A 19,598-nucleotide genomic window follows, 5' to 3' on the forward strand; every position below is an offset into this window, starting at 1 on the left:
GGAAATCACTGTAACATAGCATTCCGTATGCAGGTACAGCCACATTCGTACACAGAATATAGGCATGCCGCATATCATTTTCATCAGAAGCTCCTTGTGTGCCCTGGTCACATAACAATGCAAATAAGACGAAATTTCAGCAAAAAAGGCACCCAACTTTAGCAGAACTGGCCATTGAGGCAAGATGTATGAGGAAACATCTGTATCCAAGCAGAGGCACAGTGTTAGCGGCTGTGCGAGTGCTGTCTGCGGGTGGGTTGGTTGTGCAATAGCGTTCGGCATATGTGTAAGGGGCATTGTGTGTGTCATGTATAAATGCATTAATAATGTGCGACATATGTGTAACAGGCATTATGTGTGTCATGTGTATAAGGGCATTAATAATGTGCAACATATGTGTAAGGGGCATTATGTGTGTCATTATGTGTATGAAGGGCATTAATAAAGGTTGGCATAATGTGTAAGGGGCATTATGTTTATAAGGACATTAATACTGTGCGTCATGTGTAAGGGGCATTATTGTGTGGTATTATCAGGGTTGCAGAGAAAGGGGTAGGGGGTACAAATTACCCAGGCCAAAGTCTGATGGAAGGGCCGAGTGGGGGCCCCGAGCCCCCTCCCCTTAAGTGACAGCAGCAGCTGCAGCTCTTCTCCTCTGTCCAGCACACACTGCTTTGTGCTGGGTTGCAGTGTGGCCATGGAGGTGCTTAAAATACAATCTTTTCTCAAGATTTTTTTCTAAGGGTATAATGGGAATAATGTGAGGAGTAATGTTATAAGGTAAAGTGGTACTACTGTGTGATGTAACGTGAATAAGGGACACCATCGCATGATATAATATGAATAAAGTTGCACTACTGTGTGGCATAATTTGAATTGGGGGTACTATTATGTGGCCATGCCCCTTCCCAGCAAGAACACACCCCTGTTTGGGCTGCGCAACGAATGTGTGCACTGTTTCTATTTAAAATATGGTACTTGTGTATTTTGGCATCGCATACCATTACGCATGCGATGCGACGCGATTTCGTTGGTTAGTGTACGATGGCATACAATTTTCAAATTGTATACCGTTGTACATGGCATACAATGCCATACGATGCGATGCGATTAAACATTGTATAAGCACCCTAATGGGTGCTTATACAATGTTAAGCACCCTAATGGGTGCTTACAATGTTAAATGCACCCCCACGCCACCCCCCCACTATAAACGTGAACCCGAAGCGTGGCGAGCACGCGAGGGGCGGCGGTACGCATCCTATGACCCACGCTTCGGGTTCACGTTTATAGTGGGGGGGTGGCGTGGGGGTGCATTTAACATTGTAAGCACCCATTAGGGTGCTTATACGATTTTTCATCGTATAGGGGTTCAAAATCGCATCGCATGCCATCGGGTACGATACGTTCATCGTACGATGCTGAAATCAGGCGCCGCCAAAATACACAAGTACCTAAAATATTGCGGGTAGGAGCACCACAATGATGACTGCTATGATGAGGGTTGATGGTGCTGGGAAAGGGGAGCAGGGTCACAGGCGGAACTAGTGGTGGTGGTAGGGGGCACCAGCCAAAATCTTGCCTAGGGCATCATTTAGGCTAGGGCCGGCTCTGCAGAGAACTGATGTGGAATCTGGCACACTGAAATGGATACAGAGAAAATATGACTAGCGATATTAGGTTGAACAGAAAGTACTGGCTATGAGCATAGGTCTTAGAGACCTGCAGCCAGGGAGCTCAGTGAGGGCTGCGCATACGGTATGTGTTGGAGGTGGAGGTATGTGTTGGAGGTGGAGGTTTTAGCAATTTTCCCCGGGGGTTGACGACTTTATGGAAAGCTGTCCTCCCTGTTACTCTTCTGCTGGTAATACCAGCAGATGAGCGCCGGGACCAGCGATGATGCGGGATCGTGCATCACCGGGTTGGGATCATTTGGTCTATAGCATGATGGTCGACAGTCATTAGGTCGACACCATTAGGTCAACATGGGTGTAGGTCGACATGGGAAAAGGTCGACCTGGTTCTAGGTCGAAAGGTCGTTAGTTCGACAGGACATTAGTTCGACAATGTTTAATTCGACAGTCAAAAGGTCGACATGTGTTTTTTTTTCACTGTTTTTTTTTTTACCTGAATGTCAATACAGTCGACATGGACACAATGTAAAGTGCACCGCGTCCACCCGCTGCGCTCGCAATGCGTCGGGCACACTATTTTATTCTCCCACCACGCCCTAGTGGATGGTAGGGCATGAAATACCACCTGTCGGCACATGTCGGCTCAAAAAAACTGTGAAAAACCCCATGTCAACCTTTTGACTGTTGACCTAGACAATGTCGAACTAATGACCTGTCAAACTAATGGCATGTCGACCTAATGACTGTCGACCATCATGCTGTAGACCAAATGAAAGAAGCATTACATAATGTGAATATTTGCATGAAGCAATGTGGCCAGTTTGTTCAAAATTTACTGTTCAGTACAGTGAATAGCGGCTATCTCCATAAAATGGTGCCAAGCAATAAGTGGAGTCTCCCATATCAAAAAATTCAATATCCAGCATTTTTGGAGCGTGACTTTGCTTTCTGATCGTTCTGTATATACATAAACTTTCTTGCACAAAATGATTGAAATTATTGTATAAAATTACCTTCAGGCTGTGTGTATAAGGTGTATATGAAACACATATATGCATTTCGTGCTTAGACTTGGGTCCCATGTTACAGTATATCATCATGGTTTGCATATATTCCAAGTACAGAAAAAGTTAAAATCCAAAATACTTCTATACCCTTTTCACATCACACCTAATTACCGGGTTCATGCTGGTTTCTTGCCGGTTCGACCTGGTAATTGGTGTGATGTGAAAGGGGTTACCGGTTACAGCTAACTGGTAGCAACACAGAAATACGAACCAGGTAAAAAGAAGGGTCCTTACCCGTTCGTTGCTGTGCAGTGTGAACGGTTAATCGGGTCGAGCGACTTGTTTCCCGTTCACACTATGGAGGAGGCAGCGTTTGGAGCAGCGCCAGCTATAAGCACTGCTTCCTCCCCCATCCCCGATGCCGCTCCACTGTGCCCCCACATGACGGCAGTGATCCGGCAATATTGCCGGTTTGCTGATGCGATCTGAACAGACTGCACATGCAGGGTCACATGGGGACTGAACCGTTTCAAAGTCTCAGTGCGACCCTACATTTGCCGTCTGAAAGCGGTATCAGTTTGCAGCATTTCAGATTTGGGAGAATTAACCTGCATTACTATAACTATTGGGACAGAAGAGGTTATAGTAAAATGGTATATACAGAAAAAATCCCCTTTATGAGATCAGATCAAGATAAATTAAACTGATATGTTCCAAATTTGAATAATGAGCCCTGTATACTGTATATCTTTTTCTTTTGTGACAGCAAGAAGAGGAACTTCTCAGCGTACGACGGGGACTTCGGTCTCTCTTTATGACAGGTCCCTTTTAATACTAATAATGTGCTAGAAATGCTCCTACATCCACTTAAGCATAATATATGCAGTTTTACCCAGTGATGGTAGCGTATTGGTTTAATTTTTCTCTTTTTGTTGATTTTGTTATCTAGAATAGTGTTTATTAGTGTATCCACCCACTGTACTGTTATCCGTATTTACTATGTGTATGAAGTAAAAACACTGTTTAAACATTGATTTTACATGCTCTTTCCGTACATCCCTACAGGATATTGTCTATAATTATACTTATTCCAATTATATTGTTTACAATTAAACTTTAAACCTTAATGCTAATTACTACTGACATGTATATTAGACATATCCTTATTTGAAAGTTATTGTTTACTTGGAAAATTTTATCAAAAAAAGTAATGTTAATGGCTTGCATTATTTATATTACATCATCTTCACAGGATGTGCAACATAGGCTCGCTGTAGACAAGTGCATAAAAAATTTATTTATATACAGTGGTAGAAATTTTTTAATTAGTTTTCATTCCATGAAGTACTGTCTGACATAGACTGTCCAGGATGTTTAAAGTTAACCCTCCCCCTAGTTACTAACTCTATCCCCAATCTCTGTACTGACCTCTGGGAGATGTCTTGTCCATTGGGATCAAGCTGTTCGTCTCTTGCTGCTGGTATTTTGACTGCATCCCGTTAGTAGGTATTGGCATATTTTTAGATTTTTTTTCTTACTATTTAACTACATGCAGACGTACGTTATCGTCCCTCCTCAAATATTCAAAGTATATATATATATATATATATATATATATATATACACATACAACACAAAATCTCTAAAATTGCGCTATTATATTCTAAAATTTATGTTGGTCGCTGTTGACACTCAATCCCCTACTAGGTGGTACTGTAAATACCTCAAATACACAAACAATAGTGTCTTCAGCGCCCTTTTCTTGTAATGTCCATACAATAAAAATTAATACAGTGATAAAATAATTAGATACACTTCATAAGTAGTTCTTTTGAAGAAAATTTTCTTTTTATTTTTCAAAACCGTGACCAGTACGCAACGTGTTTCGCCTCGATAAGAAGCTTCATCAGGGGTTTAAGATCTTGTATTTGAAATTTAGCACTTATTACCCATGGACAGATATGAATATCTGTGGTGGCCCAGTAGATATTTGACCAAATAAGAACCTTATTTGAAAATGAATATTATATAGGGGGTTATAATTTTTTTAGAAGGATATCTATAAAATTACGGTGGGACTTCTCCTAGGATTTATTTGGGGGCATATTCAGTGATAATTTCAACCATATCAACTCCACAGGTTAATTGCCATAAACCGTATAAACTTCACAGGTTGGTTAATCACCATATGTTTAGAATAATTCCCTTAATGTGGGGATGTGTGCTCTCCTAGGGATCCAGCCAGCAAGTCTGGGTGTGAATATCTGTGGTGATTGTTGCTATGTGAAATTATGAGATAAATTATACATGTTACTATTTGAGTTTCTCTACATAATGACCATAAACCATTATATTTAATTTTTGCTATCATTTGTGTGAACTAAGAATAAGGGGAGGTATTCAGTTGAGTTCCATATTTTTCTAGTAGTGAAAAAACACCACATGGATTACCGAATCCATGCCAATCCATGTGTTTTCAGTGAAATTGTGGGTGATTTAGCTTTTTTTTTTTTTTGTCATTTGTCGCTGCTATAAAAAGAAAGAAAAAAATACTCGTCGGTGAAAACGACCACAATAATATACTTAAGTCCATTTTTTATGGATAGCCGAATAGAATAGTGACCTTTTTTTTTTCTTCAGATGTTCCCCTCCTGTCTATGCTGTAAATACTCATCTGAGGCAGGCTCCCATATATTTCCATAGTGACATCTGTTTAAGGGACACAGGGGTGCTATCTAAGGGTGTAACCATTTCTGAGGGGTTTCTGGGCTCCACTGGGGGAGGGATGGGGATAGTCGCGATATTCAGGGGAATATGATAATGAGTTGTTTGCCTGCTTAATGGAGGTTTTGGGGACCGTGGTCACTCAGTGAGGGAGGTGGAGCATTATGTTACATGTGGAGGTTTGTCACAGCAGTTTAAATGTCTGAGCCACTAGACTGGCAATCATACTGAAACCACCCACTGAAACTAAAACAAACCACTGACGTACCCGGCATTTTCCTGGTTTAAGCCTTCAAGTTATTAGATTATCAATGAGTTGGATATAACGGTTATCATTTAGAAATAATTGGCAGCTCTTCCAACACACCCATGGGGTGGCTGCATGTGCTGCACATACTTTTTGTACTAGATCTCATCGCAAAACCGAGATGCGATATTGTATACAATATTGTATTCAATAATTGTAACGTGTATGGGCACCTTAAGGGGTCAATTTAATTAATTGTGATGCAGATGCACTTTATGATGGCCTGAATTCTGACAAAAGGGCAGCAAGCAAATCTGGGCTGAAACCAGCCCGCAGAGGATGAGAGATTGGTTGCTGTTGCAGTTGTGCAATGGCACATCACACCCTTCCCAGCTAATTGAAGTGATCCCTAAGATAAAAAAGGTATGCCTATCAAAAATAGGAGTTATTCATAAAGGGATTAAGCAATACAACCTCCTTAATATAATAGCGTCCTTGATAAAAAGATAATTTTTATTCCAATTTGGTTATGGCTCCCAAACAAAAAACTGAGTATAGCATCTATTAAATGGCCAATATATAACCACCACACGTAAAATTTCTTACAAAGCCCTCGGGTATGGGTTATTAATAGGTCAAAAAAAGAAACAAAGATAAAAAATGTGCCAGAGCAGATTAATTAAGTGAAAAATATATATTAATATTAAATATATATATATATATATATATATATATATGACGGTGCACTTTGCCCTAAACACTTATGCAGGTATTCAATGCTGTTTCGAGTGGTGACAGCGAGCAGGGCTTCCTGCTCACTGTCACCACTCACCCTGACAGCATTCAACACAACCTCCGCATCCGCCAATTCCCCCTCGCTCCGTTTTTTGAGCGAGGGGGAATTGGTGGATGCGGCTCCAGAATCAGCGAGACCCGCGGCTAAAAACTGCGAGTTTTCTGCAGCAGCCGCGGGTCTCGCTGTTTTGGGGAATTCTCGCCGTCCTGTGACAGCGAGGATTTCCCCAGTACGTTGAATAGAGCGAGCGGCCGGCGCGGGGGTTAAACAGCGAGGATTGCTGGTTTTCAGCAATCCTCGCTGTTTAACCCCCTTAGCCGGCCGCTCGCTGCGGCATTGAATACCCCACTTAGACATACTGTACAACATAAAATCCTGTACTTTGTGGGTACCGGGTGGATTAGTATCACTCCTTAAAACACATATTAGCTATGCCAGTGCCTTCACAATATAAGAAATTGTATGTCCAACGATGGTGCGGCACTCATGGCTTCAAATAAAGAACACTTCACACTGTGGTAGTGATCAACGTTTCAAAGTTATAACAAATTCTGATGAAAAATGTGTTATAAATTTGAAACGTTGATCACTACCACAGTGGTAAGTGTTCTTTATTTGAAGCCATGAGTGCCGCACCATCGTTGGAGATATATATATATATATATATATATATAGACGCTGTGATGGCGGCACTCTGCTTATAGAAAATAAGACACAGGAGACCTTGTAGTTCCCGACGTTTCAAGCCTAGTGCAGGCTTTTTATCAAGGTGCAAGGGTCTCTTGCACCTTGATAAAAAGCCTGCACTAGGCTTGAAACGTCGGGAACTACAAGGTCTCCTGTGTCTTATTTTCTATAAGCAGAGTGCCGCCATCACAGCGTCTATGTCCGCAGTTTGTTCTCCACTCACTGTGTTCCACGGAGGGCACCTCATCTTATTGCTTGTGCTGCTAATTTGGAGTGCTGCCCGTATGCAAATTTCTATATATATATATATATATATATATATATATAATTTTATTGTATTTTTTTTTATATATATTTTTCACTGGCCAGTGATCATTGTGTGATTAAATTTATCTAATTGATGTTTAAGCTGTTCTGGCGCTTTTTTATCTTTGTTTATTTTTTGGCCTTTCTATAGAGGGATAGGCAGCCCTTTCTAAGTGCGGCCGGATATTAATTTACACTGAACCAAGCGCCTCACTTGTTTGTACTAAACTCATTATTAGGTCAACCTGCATTGGGTCGACCACTGAAGATGGACATGGCTTAGGTTGACACTGGAAATATGTCAACATGGCTAAGGTCGACAGAGTTGGAAAGTTGACGCAAGAATTAGGTAAAAAATTGGGAAGGTCAAAAGGTCGACATTTCAGTTTTTGTCCCTCATTTTCAACATACAAAGTGTACCGTGTCCCCTCGCACGGTGCTTCAGTGCACATGAAATTCTGCCTGTCAGTTAAAAAAATAACATGAAAAACGCATGTCAACCTTTTGACTATCGACCTTCCCATGGTCAGCCTAATGCTTGTCGACCTTAGCCGTGTTGACCTAAGCCATGTCTACTTTTAGTGTTTGACCTAAATAGGATGATTGCCGCTTTAAACAGAAGCCGGCATCCCACAAGCTCTGACCCTATTGCATATGTCCCCATATGTCATTCATTAACTCTTTACTGCCTGCACTCTACACTGCTCTATGCAACACAGAATATTACAAACACTCAAGTCAATATTATCAGAAGCTTTTCATTTTTTTAATAAGATTAGCTTAACCAGGAAAATGTAACAGTTTTAAGACATCTTTTAAAAAAAGAAATAAAATATAAAACATGAAAATATTTTGCCGAGGCATGATCTGTAAGAGTTACAAAGAAAGTGTGATTAGGCGACATGTCAATGTAATACTGAAATATGTGCTGGCTGTGTGTCCATTATGATGTCACCATGCACAGCATATCGCTGCAATATACAGCTCCAAAAGTTCCATCCGGTGTCTATCAGCGACACCCCCTTTGTTTTGCATGTGTATCCGTGAGCTGGATTCTCTCCCTGTATGGGGCTGATCAGTCTCCAGACACGCGCTTTGAACTCATTGCGGTTCCATCCCATGTTAGGAAGAGTAGCAGACAATCCCTCCATATTGCTCCCAGCCACTCTTTTTATTTCAGAGCGCCGAGCGCTCAACTGAACGCCATTGCTCCTCGTGGAACATGTTCAGTGGTTAACTTCAAAGTAGGACCATATGTCTTCCAAACAAAACATTTTACGGTCTATGATACCTAGGCAAAAAAAGATAAGAGTTTTGTTTAGTAAAAAATTAAAGATAATGTTATCTGATAAAAAGGTATTATATTAAAAACCTATAACAAATTTCTAGATTAGTTTAGCTAGCTTAAACATCCAGTTGTATGGTTTCCATCCATATCATCAGCTTACGTATAGCTTTGTTTAACGGACAGGAAGTCTGAGTACATATGATATTTGGGAAAATGTATCAAGTATGGTGCAGATAGTTATACCCCTTTTACACCAAGGCACAAACCCGGGTCACTGAAGAAAAAAAAAACTGTTAGTGGGGCAGTTTAAACTGATAACGATCCTGGACCCGTTCACTGCAATGGAAAGTAGGAACTGGGAGATTCTCTCATCTCCCAGTGCCAGCCCAGGACCCATTTCCGGTGACATCACTCCTCCACCCCATTATGCTGGGTCAGGAGGCAAGTGGAGAGGGGTCACAGGCCTGGTGACATCACACCCCCACCCCATTATGCTGGGTCGGGAGGCCTGGTCTCACCTGGATTGGAGGTATAAAAGGGGTATAACTCATATGTAAAAGAGTACCTGTTGCCTATACACAGTGAAACGAGGCATTTTTTGACCATATCATAATGTAAAAGAAAGCAGCCACTCATTCACCAAATAACCAGTGACATTACTAAGGCACTTCTTGGTGCAAGTATACATTCAACTCTAAAGCCTTGAGTGGGTTCTAGATCAGTGTTTCTTAACCTTGGTCCTCAAGTACCCCAACAATTCATGTTTTCCAGGTCACCGGGCAGGTGCACTCATTACTCACTGACACATTTGAAAAAGATCCACAGGTGGAGCTTATTATTTCACTCGTGATGCTGTGTGGAGACACGGAAAACATGCACTGTATGGGGTTCTTGGGGACAGAGGTTGAGAACCACTGTTCTAGATAACATAATAAAAAGCCCATTTAAAAAACTCAATTGTGGCATCCAGAATTAAGATGCATACATCCTGGTAATGAAAACACACTGGATTGGGCCATGGGCATTGGGATACTTGTGTTCTTTATTAAGATCACATTATCTGTATCTCTAAAGGTGTGTACACACAGTAGATATGCCGTGCTATGAGAGTCCCGATACGATCAGATCGTATCGGGACTCGCATAGCACGGCATGCTGCAGAGGCACAATTTTGACTATATAGTGCAGATCTGCACTATATAGTCTTGGCTGTCCTCTCTATTTGGCTGCCGATTTCCGCGCGCATCGGCAGCACATCGGGCTTGCAAGCCCTAAAAATGCTTCCCTTATGCCATAATAGTGTATGTTCCGGTTTTATAAACTATACTGTTATTAGTGTCTCGTTGATGCCACTTCTATATACAACTTTTGCTGTTTCTCTGACTATGTGAACAATGTATATTTTACATACCTGGTCAAGTGTTTACTTGAGGCGTGCACTTCCATCTCATTGCTTTTATACTCATTAAGTTCTTTTCGAATTGCAGCCTGAAAAAATAAACCGCATTGTTAGCTGGATTATCCAGCATAGAGCGCAACAAATGAACCCTTCCAGATGTCACTATATGCTCTTACAGAAAGACGCTGCATATAGAAATAATGACATACTACTTCCAATGTGAGTGTACATGTATGCTAATCATTATGTGCAGCTAGGTGGCTAATGCAATAATAGATGAAAGTAAGAACACAAGTGTATCAGATCTGTTGGTTAGGCTAGCCTTTAAAGTTTCTTTACAAGCGGGATGTGAATATCTCTGCTTTATATAAGGAGCAGCCAACATCTGGGGCAGGTGATGGTACCAATCTACTTCTACATTATATTTCAATCATACATACTAAACCATTTATTTAAAAAGGCTTAAATTACTTATTTGTGTAAATCGCTAATATCTGTGGTGAATCCAACTCACTATGCTAAATGCTATTCTATAGGATGCTAAAGTTCATCTTATTGTGAATTATGCAATGCCCTATACACACTTGTTTGTTACATCACGGTCCTAGTAACTGTACCTTGTCTGCTGCAGATAATCTTGTCCATGGTTTGTCGGCTCTTCTATCATAATCCTGAGCTTTTGCCACCTCCACGTAATCACTAAATCGTATCAGGATTTTCCGCTCTCTTAGTTCATCTACAGTCGGCCGTTGATTCAGCTACACGGAAAAAAGAAAAACATTGTGTTTTGAGTAATTTTAATATTTTGCATTAATAGAATGTACTGTGACTTGCAGTGTGTTGCGGAAGTGCTTTTTTTGCAGTGTAGTACAGTATGATGAGAATGGAACACCTGTGAGCAGCAGGATCCCAGCATAGCACAGTATTCGCACCAAGTACTGTATACACAGACTGCCAACCAGGGTCTTGTCTTGCCATTCAAAATCTTAGGTCAGTCAAGTATAATTAAATGTAGTTTTTGTTGTTTGTTTCCACTATACTATTATTGGAAATACAGACACTATCCCAATTCTGGTATTATATGCACAAGATCAATAATGTTTTTACAGGTTAGCACCTACAGTAGGTAAATGGGAAAGGTATCTGTGCACACTATAAGTTGTCTATGTAACTGATTTGCACAAGATCAGAGATGATCCTTAGCCTGAGCACAGTGTTGGCACAGAGTTCTACTGCTTGGGAAGGAGGGTTTAGAGTCCTACATTTAAGTATTCCCAAATATGCCTGGTTTCATAAAGGAACAGGATAACTCACCTTTCTGGTTAACCGCTGCTTGATTTCCCTTCTTTCCTCTTGTTCTGTCTGGTCATTTCTTTCTGTGAAATTAGACACAGTGTAAGTTATTATCATGCCAAGTACCTATACCTATCTGTATCTAGGAATATAAACCTGTTCTCCATTGCCAATGTACATAAATAATAAGCATGGCATATAATGCTTGAGCTTCCATACGGAATAGACCCTTTTTGGATTTATCATTAAATCATGTATTTACCAGCAGTTGACAAATTACCTTTCTCATTACAATTAATTGGGATCAACATAAAAAAAAATCTCTTTAATGGTCCACTTATTGTGACATTAGTGGCAATGCACTTGTACTGTATCAGAAACTATGTACAGTACTGAACAAAGGCAGCCACCCAAACCTAAGTAAATTGAATGAAGTGCTTTTGCATCTTGTGTTTTGGTCTGGTATAATCAGAGCACACAATTCACTTTTCTCAATCACACAGGACATTAATCCAAATGGTGGTGGATCATTATTCAAGTACGGTATGTATTGATTCAGGAGAACACAAAGTCAGTGTATTGACTAATAATCTAGTAGAAATAGCACAGACCATATCAGATGAAGACTGGCTTTTGAACGGAGCATTGTTTTTTTTCTTGCAAGGACTTTTCCTTGGAGACCGATCATGGCTGTAACAGCATTAAGATTCCACAGAGCGCCTCTGCACAGCAGCTGAAAATAGCTCTGCTGCAGTGCTGGTGGGTGGAATTCATTATTTCTCACAGAATGGTAGTAAACGAGATTTCTATTTTTAGAGCAGTTAGCTAAATAAAGATTTAGGTCAGTGTTACGAGGACTTTATAAAAGTATCTGGGGATTCAATATTCAGGAATTGCACTTGGGGAACCCCTCTAAAATGCCAGACTATTATGTGAGCATAAAATACCCATGTGCCCATCATCTAGTTTATACCAACTCTGTCTACTCTGACAACATGTAATGGGAACTGGACCCTATTTACCAGACATTTGTATTATTTAGTAAACAAACGACACATTGTAAACTCGACATAGTTCGTGATACTTTTGCACAGATGCAGTATAACCCGAAACACTTAATCAGGTTGTAACTAAAACTTTTCAAGCATATTTTACTGAATAAAAACTGATAACTGTTTGAAAATTACAAAACATTTTTATTTGAACAATCCATCATGTTAATAAGTAACAAATTAAATTTATTTTAGTTTATAAAATCATAATACTATTTATATTAAAATAAAAAAACATACATTTTCAGTATTAACCCTTTACTGCCAAGTGAATGTCAATATAGGTGTAAAAATTGGCAAGCAAACATTTTTATTCATCATAATGACTTGTAATGTTTACCATATATAGGAAATCTTTTTTTTACACAACATTTATTACTTTAATTTATATAACAAATGTGAGCGACGCTGGCATTTTTAGCAGATATTTTGCACATCTCTCACAGAGATGTTGGCACTCAACGAGTTAAAACCTTCCACATAGTTGAGCAATATTTCATCAGTATGTATACATTCTGTATACAATATGTTGTACCTAATGATTAATTTGCTTGAAAACGTCTGCCAATTATTTTGTAATGTGACCACATTTTTAATTGTGCTAGTGGACAAGTAGCAATGACACCTGGCTCAGCTTTTATATACTACAGGTCGAGTATCCCGTATCCGAATATCCGTTATCCGAATTATTCCGAAATACGGACATTCCAGAAAGTGAAATTTTTTTATTTTTTTTTGCTAAAAACTCACTGGGGACATTTGTAACAGCATCACTGGGGACATGATATGTAACTGGCACTATATATGTGCAAGACAATGAATGCTTGGCATTCAAATTCAGTGCTGAGATAGTACACACATTTTGTTTCACGTTTTGAAACCTTGTTTTTTGAACAATTAAAATATATTTGTGTGTATTTTATGTGGTAATAAAATATATTTGTGTGTATATTATGTGTTTATACAGCATAAATGCAAGATACTTCAAAATACATCATTGAAATATTAAAATATTCCGAAATACGGAATAATCCGTTATCCAAAATTCTCCTGGTCCCGAGCATTTTGGATAAGGGATACTCAACCTGTAGTGTGATTTGTGTTGTGTTTTTATTGTGGACATGCCTAGAAAGCTGTATGTCGTGTGGTACGCTGTATCTACTCAGCATTCTGAGCCAGTAAGGTATGTAGGCAGCAGGTGTAGTGTAAGCTGGCCATACACTTACAGATTTACTCAGATCAAATCTGTTGCTTAAGATTTGGCTGTGCTTGACTACAGTACAACCTGTAAGATCACAGCAATGAATAACCATGTGTGTACAGTACTTGGATCATTCCTGAAATACACTTTACAGTGCAGCATAGACATTGGTAATTGTGTCAGTTTGAAAAAACAAGCAAGCAGCAAGAGTGTGTGCGTGCGTGCGTGTGTATTTATGCACGCATGTGTATCCTTGTATTTTTAAAGCTTTCCCTGACTCACATTATGCAATGTCTGAATTTTAAGCCAGCTATAATTATCCTGCATAATCAACCTAATAATAACTGAATTAATTATTACATTATTAAGTCAGAGGTTCTAAAATGCAATCCTCAAGCCACCCTGGGTTAGATGTATAAAGCAGTAATAAGGGATGAGAAGTGATAAAGTGCCTGGTACTTTATCACTGGCCAATCAGCTCCTAACTGTCCCTTTTTATACTCAGCCTGTAACTTAACAGTTAGGGGCCGATTTGCAGGTGATAAAGTTACAGGCTGAGTATAAAAAGGGACAGTTAGGAGCCGATTGGACGGTGATAAAGTACCAGGCACTTTATCACTTCTCCCTTATCACTAAAACCTTGCCAGTTAGGGACAGGGGCTAGATGTATGAAGCAGTTATATCAATGACTGAACACAGTTGGTACCTTTTAACAATTTGATTTAACCTAACAGTTGGTAATGCTTAAAACCTGGCCTGCCAGGGTGCCCCGAGAACCACATTTGTGAACCTGTGGGGTAGGTGATATGGCAAAGGACTTGCAAGTTTTAAGTTAAAAAGAACCAATAGCAAACAAAGAAAATTGGTAGAGCAGTATAGGCCTCTTTTCTGTACATCTTAATGACAATTCATCTTGAAGCAGTAAATGCTACAATATTGATGAATTATATCACAACAAGTACTTATATATTATTAATATACCATTTGGATTAGTATTGAGTTTCACACTGCAAAGACCAGATTCCTGTGTGAATACACAGCAAGTCATTTGTGTGTGTTAGCAGAGGAATACCACTTTCAAGAAAGAGCAGGGGCAATGTGGCTTTCATGCTACATACATAGCTTGACATTGTGAATTAGTACAAGTTTCAGTTTGAAAGAAGAGGTCATAGGGCACATGGATACGGAAAGCTGTCAAAAATAGAACCCCATTTAAACAGGTGCTATGAGGGAGCCTCAGAAGAGATCTGAAATTATCAAGTGCAGAATTTGGAAATAATTCCCATGCTTGTATAATTTAATTAACCCTTTGAGTACCAACACCTGAGAGTGATGTGCAAAATATCCGCTAAAAATGCCAACATCTGAGAGATGTACACATAATGAGTGTCAACATCTCTGTGAGAGATGTGCAAAATAGCTGCTAAAAATGCCATTGTCGCTCACTTTTGTTATATAAATTCAAATAAAATCTTTTTTTGACTCAACATTTTTTATTTCCTATATAAGGTAAACATTACAGGTCATTACGATGAATAGAAAGGTCTGCCAATTTTCACACCTACAGTATTTTGACAAATTCACTTGCCACTCGAAGGGTTAAAGAAAGATCACTTGATAAATCTCACACATTTTACTTATTGCATTACGCAAAGCTTTGAGGTTTTTAAAACCAATTTAAATAGATACATTAAATTTAAATACAAGATTACTGTTAAGGTGTCGTGATAGAGCAAATGGTCACAACATCTATTTAGATGGTTTGGGTTGCATACTACAAACATCTGATTAGAGTAGAGGTTCCCAGGAGTTCAGGGATATATGCATGCCATACATATGTATGTTTTGATTCCATATAAGATGGACAGTGCAGAACACATCCTTCTTAATACAAATCTACCAAACCCTTTATGTCACTGACCATATATCCCAACCACTGCAACTGGTGCATAGATATCCATAATTTCCCTAGGCCTTGAGTCAGGTCAACAACTGACTTAGTTAATACAATATGGTTTATACAACAAAACAAAGCTCATTAAAACATAAATACTCACGTTTTAAAATATTCCTTCTTTCTAGTTCTTCTACAGCTGGTCTTTGGCTCAGTCGCCTGCGGAAAAACACCAGAATCACGTTTTGTACCATGGTTGTAGATGCAGGCCTTTTATGCACAGGATAGCTGTTAGAAATTAATAGTTCTGCTGGATAGCTAAATCCTTGCAAGAAGTATACAGTGATGGCTGGGCTACAGGTGCAGCGAGTTATCAGGAGCAGAGATCTTCTCTCGGATTCCCCTTGCACAGAAACTGCTGTGTGGTGTTCCCAGCACTAACACAGGCAAGCCTTCTATACAGCGACTCGGGCACTCCCACCTGCACTGCCTAACCAATCCACAAGCTGTACACATAACAGATGAGGCTTTCCCCTACTATTACTCCCCCTCCCTTCACTGTACTGTACATACAAAAGTCACACACAGCACAAAGCGTCTTCTTCACAGTATTCAAAATCTGACTTTTCAGGTTAGTATAATTAATCCATTTACTGACTAAATATAATTCACATTCAGGAAAACCTAACTGATTATTTTTATTGTTTATCAATTAGCACAGTATATTTCATTACTGCTTTACAATCTTTCTAAAGTGTATATTAAATATTTTTACTTTCATAGTTTGTATATTTTATGAAATACTAGAAACCTGCTATACTGTATCTATACCCAAATCACATCATATAGCAGTGCATACATTCTACTGCACAGAGCGATTACGGAAACAAAGCAACATTGCGATCTTTGGATTAACAGTTTTTTTTACAGAATCTCTATAGGACATATGCTGCTGCTGCACTTGCATCAGTGCTTCTACAGTATTTCCAGCCTAGTGCTACAGTATACTGCAGAGATGTACACAGTGAGGTGGGTGTTTCAGGCAGCGTTGTATAACTGTTGCTAGTCCTCAAACAACATTCATGATATTTCCACACTTGCGTCTGGATGTACATTAGCAGGCTGGGTAAACACCAGAAAGAAACCAGCGATTTATTATTACCAGGCTGATTAGAATGACAAATTGTGCAGATAGTTCATGTGTACCCTCAATTGCACACTCCCGCAGGTCCTTATATCTTCTGGCTGGTTGTGTTGCACAATCAAATTAAGAAAATATTGTACAATGCCATACTGCTAAATGCATAAAAGCATGCTACATTGCGCATTACTGCATCGTACAGCATGTACGCATGGTGCAATATGGCATTCCAGCGGATTTGCCGGGTACACATCATTCTGAATACATACGGATGACTGGTGGACGGGATGCCAGCAGTCAGAATACCGATGACTGTAGTCCGATAGAGGGAATCCTGACAGGGGTCCTGTACGAATACCCCGTCGTCTGAACATGCAGTCACATCTGCCTATATCCTAAACAACCGCATGTATAGCGGGGAGCCGAGTGACATCACTGAATGATATCATTACCTATATTGTTCAGTGTTTAAGTGCTAGATGGTTCATCCATGATCACTGCTGGTTAGCGAATCACAGTGTGTACCCAGCTTTACTTTTGGGATGTTGACATTCGGGATTCTGGCATGGGCATCCTCATTAATGTCGGGATTCCCGCTTAAGTCTTTTGACCTCAAATCGGGATGCTGCCATCCCATTCACCAGGATGTTAACTGCATACTATTTTGATGTGTGTCCAGTCTTAGGCTAGGAACACACTATGTGAGTTTATGGTCATTTTTTCATTATGATGCCAATCATAATAATAAATCATTAACTCCCTGCCATCCATACATGCAGCTCAATTGGAGGATATAGTCAATGACTGCATACTCCTGGATTTGGCCACCGACTATCTTCTGCAAGATTGCACAGTGTGTACTGTATGTACTATATATTTTGTTTGGGTATTCAAGGGAAATCTTTGAAGACATCTTATCATTTGCACATCGTATAGTGCAGCGGTTCTTAAACTGTGAGCCCTGACACCAAAGTGGGTACCAACCATCTGTGCATGGGGTCGCGACTGTTGCTAATCATCAGGCTGATGACTTCTTTATTTTAAGTCAGTGATCCTTAAATACCCTTTGACCTCTCTGTGACTTGATTCCTTAAATTTTGTGCCTCTGTAATGCTACTGTGCATGTGCAAAAATCTGCAAATATTGCAGCTGGCAGGATTTGTATTGAGACGCCCACCAGCAGCATCTCTGAACCACAGCTTGCAGGCATTGATGCATTTATCGAACGCACATTATCAATATAAATATCAACCAAAGTAACCCAGCATGCAGCATGGCCATTGGCAGTAATGGTACTTGTTTCCTAGCACGGCGCCCATCGCAGACCATAAGGCATACGATGGTATTCGATGCGATGTTACATGATGGCAGGCGATGATATACAATTTAAAATTGTATACCATCTCATTGTATGCCATTGTATCGCATATACAATGGTTTGCGATTTAAAATTGTATAAGCACCCTAATGGGTTTTTCAATGTTAAAAGTGCCCCCTATAAGATAATTAACCGTGATGGGTGCTTATTATGTTAAAAGCACCCCCACGATCAACACCAACCCGAAGCGTAGCGGTACGCGTCCTCCGACCTTTTCATACCCCCACTATCCACGTCGGCATGGAGTTGATTTCATATAGTGTGGCGAGCCACTGATCCCGAAGCGTGGCGAGCGGATGCGGAATACATGTAAAGTAATACGTGTCCCCTAGCGGGGCTCGCTGCGCTCGTGGGCACCGTGCTAGGAAACAAGTACTGCAGTAATATCCCAGAGCCATTGTAACTATATGGGATTTGCACCAGGGGGCAAGTACCTATTTCCTGACCGGCACATATATGTCTGTTTTGTAGACAGCAAGGTACAGTATACCCTTACTGTACTGTGACCAGGCCCCCTTGTCCTGCCCCTCCCAATCGCAAGGGGTTGTGTCATTTTTCAATCTAATATTCTCCTTAAAAATCAAACCCTCTGGTAGAGAGTTACTACTGACTATATATCTATATTAGCAGGATTATTCACAGCAATGCTACTACCTGGGTATGCTAATGCTTTATAATCCTCCTGAATTATGTCAAATGTGTATTCAGTGATTTTTATATTTAAATTTGTATCAAAACATCTGAGCCATAAACGCTTATTTCTTTTCCCCACACCAGCAGAAAATTTTATACGATCACAAATCTTTCAGTAAAAGCATGTGGAAAGCTGAAGATTAAAGCGTCGTGACTGCACTCGTATCTGGGAGTATTCCTATGCAGGGGGAGGGTGCCTGCACTCGGTACTTACACTTATACATGGATGCCTTATCTATAACATCTTTGTAACAATAGCAATCAGTAGAAATATGACTATATGAAGGGGTACCTCTAGACCCCAGACAACTAAGATTTCAGGATAAAACCATCCAGCAGCATGCTTCTTTCATTATTTTTTTGTTTTGTTTGATTTATAGACATTCTAAACTCAAAAATATAGTTCGTTGTTAAAGGGAAGGACTTAAACATTTACAACCAGTTTTCTTTATCATTTTATGGAGAGGTGGTTAGATCATTTCCCTAGATACGATCTGTGATATTAAGAGCAGCATGGATTAACATGGTTGTCCCCTTGAGCCGATTGCAATCTATGATGTTACCATGGGAACCTCAGACACTATAGATTAAGAGAGCAAAACAAGAACTGTGTCAGGGAATCTATTCACACAAGAAACCATTTCAGGCAATAGAAATATTAGGTAGGGAGGTCACACCCTTATGGTTTATTGAAAAATGTGGGCAAAGGAAAACCTCTTTTAAAATCTGATCACAAAAAAATAAATAAAAAAAACTCCCCAAATACAAAGTAGGTTAATGTTTATACTGCAATCTCCATACGATGCTTTGTTACTTATAGGGATACATGGTATCCAGATGATAGATCAACAATGTAAA

The 19,598-nt window shown here is 39.7% G+C and overlaps 2 protein-coding genes across 9 annotated transcripts in view; one reads left to right on the plus strand and one right to left on the minus strand.

Moving 5' to 3' along the window:
• Nucleotides 1-4,059, plus strand: part of SYCP2 (synaptonemal complex protein 2) — a 113,043-nt gene extending 108,984 nt beyond the window's left edge. Inside the window, exon 22 of the mRNA XM_083150084.1 lies at nucleotides 3,408-4,059. Within this exon, the coding sequence (XP_083006210.1) occupies nucleotides 3,408-3,473 (66 nt within the window). The 3' untranslated portion in view covers nucleotides 3,474-4,059. The remainder of the gene's footprint in view (nucleotides 1-3,407) is intronic.
• A 4,086-nt stretch (nucleotides 4,060-8,145) lies between these two features.
• The window catches only part of PHACTR3 (phosphatase and actin regulator 3), a 197,357-nt gene continuing 185,904 nt past the window's right edge, over nucleotides 8,146-19,598 (minus strand). For all 8 annotated transcript variants that reach the window (XM_083146832.1, XM_083146840.1, XM_083146834.1 and 5 more), the window contains 5 exons: nucleotides 15,692-15,747; nucleotides 11,403-11,464; nucleotides 10,706-10,846; nucleotides 10,101-10,177; nucleotides 8,146-8,692 (listed from right to left, as the gene is read on the minus strand). In XM_083146832.1, the coding sequence (XP_083002958.1) occupies nucleotides 8,677-8,692; nucleotides 10,101-10,177; nucleotides 10,706-10,846; nucleotides 11,403-11,464; nucleotides 15,692-15,747 (352 nt within the window). In that variant the 3' untranslated portion in view covers nucleotides 8,146-8,676. The remainder of the gene's footprint in view (nucleotides 8,693-10,100; nucleotides 10,178-10,705; nucleotides 10,847-11,402; nucleotides 11,465-15,691; nucleotides 15,748-19,598) is intronic.

The sequence above is a fragment of the Crinia signifera genome, chromosome 6 (genome assembly GCF_055691185.1).
Source record: "Crinia signifera chromosome 6, ASM5569118v1, whole genome shotgun sequence".
NCBI classification, from domain to species: domain Eukaryota; kingdom Metazoa; phylum Chordata; class Amphibia; order Anura; family Myobatrachidae; genus Crinia; species Crinia signifera.